This window comes from Pararge aegeria, chromosome 23 (genome assembly GCF_905163445.1).
Source record: "Pararge aegeria chromosome 23, ilParAegt1.1, whole genome shotgun sequence".
Taxonomy (NCBI): domain Eukaryota; kingdom Metazoa; phylum Arthropoda; class Insecta; order Lepidoptera; family Nymphalidae; genus Pararge; species Pararge aegeria.
In genome coordinates, this window is record NC_053202.1 from 48,352 (window position 1) to 54,588 (window position 6,237).

Below are 6,237 nucleotides of genomic sequence, written 5' to 3' on the forward strand. Positions count from 1 at the left end.
GCCTCAACAATGGCTCCTTCCTCCACCATTTCACGGTCGAGGCGGGCTAGGGACCATCTCGGAAACACTACTCTCCCTCCTCCGGTCTGACTTTGAGGCAACGAGCAGGATGCGGAGACTCTCCACCGGATGTACCGATGGTCTGACAGAGTCTCCACTTCCTCGAGGACGCGCCAATCCTGGGCACGTGAGGCGATGGCAGGGGTAGCGAATGAGACATCCACTATTGACCCCCCCTGCCGTCGCACACAGGTGTTTGCGCGTCCTTGGTTGAGAAGGACCAGGCCGACCATGGCAGCCCAGTTCTCCAACTCAACTCCCCTCAGATCTGTTATGGGGGATCCCCACGCCGCAGACTTCGCATTTAGGTCCCCCATCAGGATTACCTGGGTCGGGGCCGCACCTCTCACCACTGGCTCCAGACTTCTAAGATAAGCCTCGAAGGCAGACAGGGGTTTGTTTGGGGAGAAGTATACTCCAATTAGTGTCACCTCCCCCCACACGACCGCTACAAACCCTGGTCCGCTGCGTTGTGGAACCAGTGGAATTCCATGTGCCGGCACCACAACAGCCACCGATCCCTCGACGTCACCAGCCCAATTTGATTGAGTAGGGATGAAGTAGGGCTCGGCGGCTGTCGCCACTTGAATCTGCCACTCCGCCATGTGTTGTATCAGGAGGTCCTGGGCACGGGCGCAGTGGTTCAGATTGGCCTGCAGAAATTCGCTATGGCGTATGGTCATTAGTCGCCATTTCGATGTCCTCCTGTGGCGGTTCTTGTCGACCTCTTGAAGAGCCTGGGGCCCGAGTCAAAGGAGCCTCCTTACCCTTCGTTGGAGGCGGGAAACACTTAAGCCCTCCCATAACATGACCAGCTTTCCTGCCCATTTGCGTGCAGATTGCACATTTAGGCTCATCCGAGCACGAGGCCGCCTTGTGCCCTTCCCTGCCACATCTGAAGCACAAAGTGCTCCGGTCGGCAGGTGATGGGCAGAGAGCCCTTGTGTGACCCACCCCCATGCACTTAAAGCAGCGCATCGGGATAGGTTCCAAAAGGGTAACACGGGCTGACGACCACCCAACGACTATCCTTCCCTCTGCTACGAGTAGCTTCGCTGTAGTCACAGGGCATCGGACCAATATCGATCCAGTCCCGCTGGGTCCCGCCCGAATAGCACCAGCTCTAACCTGCTCCAGTGGAACACTTCCCATTTGCGCCACCACCCTCTGCACTTCTTCAGGTGTGACGGACTCGTCAATACCAGCGATCCTCAGTTCTGCGGTTTTCATGGGCCGTGTAACCGTCACCCATTCGCCGACCAGGCCTTGCAGTTTGCCCGCCAGCTCATCTGCAGCCTTGGCGCTGTCGGCCCCCGGAACCTCAATAACTCTGGCCCCGGTGGCTGATTTGCGCACCCGTACATGATCCACTCCGACCTCCTTCAAGGCCAGGCCCGCGGTGGCTGTCTTCATGACCGTCGCGTAAGTTTGGGTTGCGACGACTTCTGGCCTCAGGGTGATAACGACCGCTGAGGACTTTGGAGGGCTCAGTTTACCCTTGCGTTTAGCCGGCGTAGCCTTAGCAGGTGCGCAGGCTGAGTTAGGAGCCTTGGGCTTAGTGGACTTAGCCGTCTTGGCTTTAGCCTTCCTCCCAATTACCTTTGACCAGGCGGGTGGGGTTGGTGGGGCTGGAGCGTGGTCTCAGTGGCTTCAGCCTCACGTGGCTCTGCACTACGTGTGGAGACGCTGCACTCTGTCTGCGGCGCAGCGGTAGGCTTAGTGGTCTTAGTTCCTGCCGCCGAGCGAGTCTTTGCTGGACGCGCAGGCGAAGGGCCCGCTGATGGCTCATCGGGAGAGCGGCGGGTAACTGCTCCTTTCTTTTTATCAGCCGCGAGTGGCGGCCTCAAAATGGGCTCCTGTGGGAGTCGCTTTTCCAGCTGCTCGAGGCGGTCATTTACCATCCCCCCGATGGATATAAAGAGATCCCTCTTTAAGGTCTCAAGCATCTCGCCGAGTGCCGGGGAGCTCTGGGGATCCATGCCCAGATCGGGCTGACCCACTGGTGCAGGGGATTTTTCCCTTGCAGAGAACGCGAACCGGAGGGCCTTGACCTCCGCTCTTAAGGCGGCCATCTCCTGTCGCATCCTCCTGTTGTCTGCCCGGAGCCTTTGGGCTTCCTCGTCAATCGTCATTGCCTGTAGGGCGTCCATGGCTGCGCGGATTTCTTTGGTAGCCCGGTTTATTTCACCCTTCACGCCGCCCTTGAGGTTGTTGGACTTCTGAGTCTCGCTCGTTATCGAGGAGACCGCACTCCTGGCCCTGTCGATGAGCTCGTCTTTTGTTGGGCCATATTCGCCATCGGCATTCATGGTCACTTTAGCCCTATTGATAGGACTCCGTTCTCGCACACCTTCATCTACTCTTTCAGCCCGAGCCCTTCCCACTTTAATCTTTGCCTTTGTTGTTACTGCAGACTCAGTCTCAGGCTCCACTGCGACAGCCTTCAACGAGGGCTCTCCTTCTTCCTCTTCCCGTGAGTCCACCTGATCATGGGGCCGCTTTGATACGGCTCCGGCTACCTTCCAAGGCTCCACTAAGGCCTCCAAAACTCTGTCACTATCGTCTGAATCAGTGTCCATTAGAAGCTCATTAACCTTTTCCTCCTCCGTTGGCTTAGGCAGAACAATCTTCAGCCGGTAAGCCTGTCCTTCTCTCTTCCTTCCTCTCTCTTCCTCTCCTTGCGGGCCTTCTAGCCCTCTAATATTACTATTCTTTCTAATTTTATTTATTTCCATATTTGATCCCACGAGTATGGGGGAAATATTCAGTCCATCCGGGTGGTGCCCCCTGCACCCAGATAAGCCAAAGCGTAACTCGCCAAAGGGTGTCGGCCGGTACCCTGACGGGGGTCGCACTAGAGACTGAACTACCCATCAGCCATGCATCCCCTCGCGGTGCGCCGCCGCTTGGGATTCGGGGTGATTTTTATAGAGGTTTTCTTCCTCGCAGTCCGGCCGGTTAAGGACCTCGACCTCGACCAAAAAGTCCCGGTCAATGCGCGACAGCGACCAACGAGGACCGTCCTCTCGCAAGGGGGTTGGACCGCTCGGGAGAACCGAACTTGCGGAGATGTCGAACCTCAAGTATCTGTGGTCCGACAACGTCTCCACGTTCTCCAGCACCTTCCAGCCCCGAACACGGCGCGCCAGGGCAGCATCTGCGAAAGTGACGTCCACAATGGAGCCGCCCTGTTGCCGCACGCATGTGTTTACCGATCCTCGGTTTAAGACCGTGAGGCCAGTCGCCATCGCCCATTCCTCCAGCTCTCGTCCACGCGGATCCGTCGCTGGACACCCCCATGCCACAGATTTTGCATTGAGGTCCCCAGCGACAAGAACGCGGCCGGAGCGTCTTCTGCTTATCAGGACGCCGACTTCAGCAAGAAACTGTTCGAAGTCAGCGAGACTTTTATTAGGCGAGAAGTACACTCCGACTACCATAACGTCGTCAACGAAAGCCGAGACGTATACCGACCTCGCACTACGTTATCGAAGGCTGGAGAGCCCACTATGGACCGGGACGTTATGGCAACCACTCCTTCCGTATCTCCCGCCCAATTATCCCCAGAAGGGACGCGATAGGGCTCAGCTACCACGGCTACGTGAATCAACCACTCCGCCATGCTCTGGAAGAGGAGGTCCTGAGCTCTGGTTGATATTCGCCTGGAGGAGGTTCAGGTCCATTATTAGTCTTCGGCCATTGGAACCTCCTCAGTCCCCTGCTGCGTTTCCGCTTGCTGAGGTGAGCAAGAAGACTGCTCAGTAGCCTGGCCTGCCTTCCCTCTCTTCTTCTTGCCCGCAGATGGGGATACGCAGGACTTGCTGCCCACGCGATGCTTCGCCGTTCTGCCATCCGCTGCACAGACCACGCAATGTGGTGTAGCGGAGCATTCACGGGCCTTATGACCCGGTCGGCCGCAGCGATAGCACAAACCACTGCGGTCGACCCCTGCCTTGCACTGGGCACCCATGTGCCCCGATAGCACATCAGGGGCCGGGCGTCCAGCAACTTTACTTGGGCCGACACCCATCCCACGAGGAGCCTTCCTCCTGCTACTACCTTCTTGGCAGCTGCAACGGGACAGTGCACTAACACTGCCCCTAGCCCGTCGTAGCCACTGACAACTTCGCCAGAACGCACTTGCTCGACGGGACATCCTCCTACCGTTGCCACCGCTGCGATAACCTCGGCGCTGGTGACGGAGTCGTCCAGGCCTGTGATCCGCAGGTCAACAGACTTCGTAGGTCTAGAGACCCGAACGACCTCGTCACTCAAGACCTCTCTGAGCTTTCTAGCCAAGGAGTCCGCCTTCTCAGCACTGGAGGCCCCGGGGAATTCGAACAGGCGGCCTCCTGTAGCTGCCTTTCGGAGTCGGACTCCTTGTGCGCCAATGTCTGCTGCATTTATTCTCGCCTTCGCAGCGGCAATAACTTTTGCATAAGTCGCGCCCCTTTCTTCCGCCCCCGGTTGCAGCGTTAAGATGACTGCTGATGACCGAGGTGTGCGGAGTTTGCTGGCGCGACTTTTCGCATCAGGTCGCTTCTTGGGACCTACTTTCGTCCATTCCGACGACTGGCTCTTCCCCTGGTGTGGGCCAGCCTCCTGATTCCCGTTCTTTTTCTTCTTCTTCTTTTTCTTCTTCTCCGCGGAAGGTGGAGTAGAAGAGGAAGTAGAAGGGTCTGTCGTCATCCGTGCCCGTGGCTGACTCCACGAGGACCCAGCTGGGCGATGAGGTGGTGCCGAGGGCGCCTGCCCTGCGAGCCTGCTGTGTTCAGATCGGGCGGGCCCCTTAGGCGCGCTTTCAGTAGGCGGTTTTGCGGTGCCTGGAGATCCCGATGCCGCGGCAGCATATGTGCGCCCGTCTCGCCTTTTGTCGGTCGCCAAAGGCGGCCGGAGGTTCCTCTCTGGGAGGAGTCTGTCCTCTAGTGACTCCAGGCGGGCATTCAACATTCCTCCGACCTGGACCATCACCGTACGACAAATCTCCTCCAATGAAGGCGCAGCTGGGGTAACCCCAGGGCGGCCAGTTTTGCCTTGTTGAGTAGGACGCATTGCAGGGGGCGCCTCCTCTGTCTTGTCCGGGGAAGAGTGAGCGGAACCCTGCTTCCGCATACCCTCCATCTCTGTCCGTAATTGGGCCAGCTCTCTGCGGAGGCTAGCCATCTCGGCTTGCAGGCGTGTGTTGTCCGCCTGCAGTCGCCGCGTCTCATCCGAAACGGTGCGCGACCCGAGGGCTTCTACAGTCTCCTTGATGGAAGCCGCAGCGTCTTTCAGGTCACGCACGAAGGTGCCCTTCAAGTGGGCAGACTTAGTGGCCACCTTTCTAATAAGGTCCAAGTCTTCCCAGACCTGGTCCTGCAGTCGGGCTGCGGTCTTTTCATCCACACGTTGCCCGAATGGAGATGACACTTCTTTGCGCGCCTCCCGCCGAAAACGGGCGACGGCGGCCTCCTTGAGGAGGTCATCCTCCGCCTTTTGTTTGGCCTGGGCTTTCGCCTCGGCTCTTTTTTCCATATTAAGGGCCTCCCTGGCCTTGCCAATGCCGACATAACGCCCATGGGTAGGTGGACGCCCTCTACCTCTTACAGGGACTGGTGTCCCCGGCCTTTCCTCGTCAGTCGACATATCATCGCCTTCACTGAGGCGTGGGCGCTTCACTCCTGTCATATCGGACACTGAAAACGCTACCGACGAGCCTGAGCCCGATCTGGGCCTGCTCTCGACGGTTATAAGGCTGCAGTCGGATTCCGACGCCGCCTCTTCAGTTCCGCTCCTCTTCCTCCCCCCTTCTCCTACATCCATCCAAAATTTCCCCCCCAATTCTAACTCTTCCTCCTTACGCATTTCTCTCTCGTGCCTCTGTGCTAAAACTTCGCACCTCTCTAAGGCCACTACCAATTCTTTCCCCCCTTGCACGTTTCCATCTATCCCTAAACCCCCCACAATCTTCTCCTCTTCCTTACGAATGGTGGCCCCCCCGTATACATGGGGCCGATGCGCCACTAGCGACGCACCAAGGGATTCCCCCTCGCGGGGACCCTCCCGGGTAGATTTATTTCCAGTTCGTACTTCCATTTTGTTTTTTAGGCCTAATGGGGACCCTTCCCAGACACCCTAGTGGCTGCACTCCCAGCAACCATGCATCCCATCGGCGGGCATCAAACCTTAGGATTGGGG

General features: G+C 58.0%; 1 protein-coding gene across 1 annotated transcript; it reads right to left on the minus strand.

The window, feature by feature from the left end:
* Window positions 1–311: 311 nt before the first annotated feature.
* LOC120634054 lies at window positions 312–4,563 on the minus strand (the record flags this gene model as incomplete). The annotated part of the gene is made up of 2 exons (XM_039904449.1): window positions 312–716; window positions 4,096–4,563. Coding segments are annotated over 2 exons (873 nt in total), but the record flags the coding sequence as incomplete, so codon positions are not given.
* Between the last annotated feature and the right edge of the window lie 1,674 nt (window positions 4,564–6,237).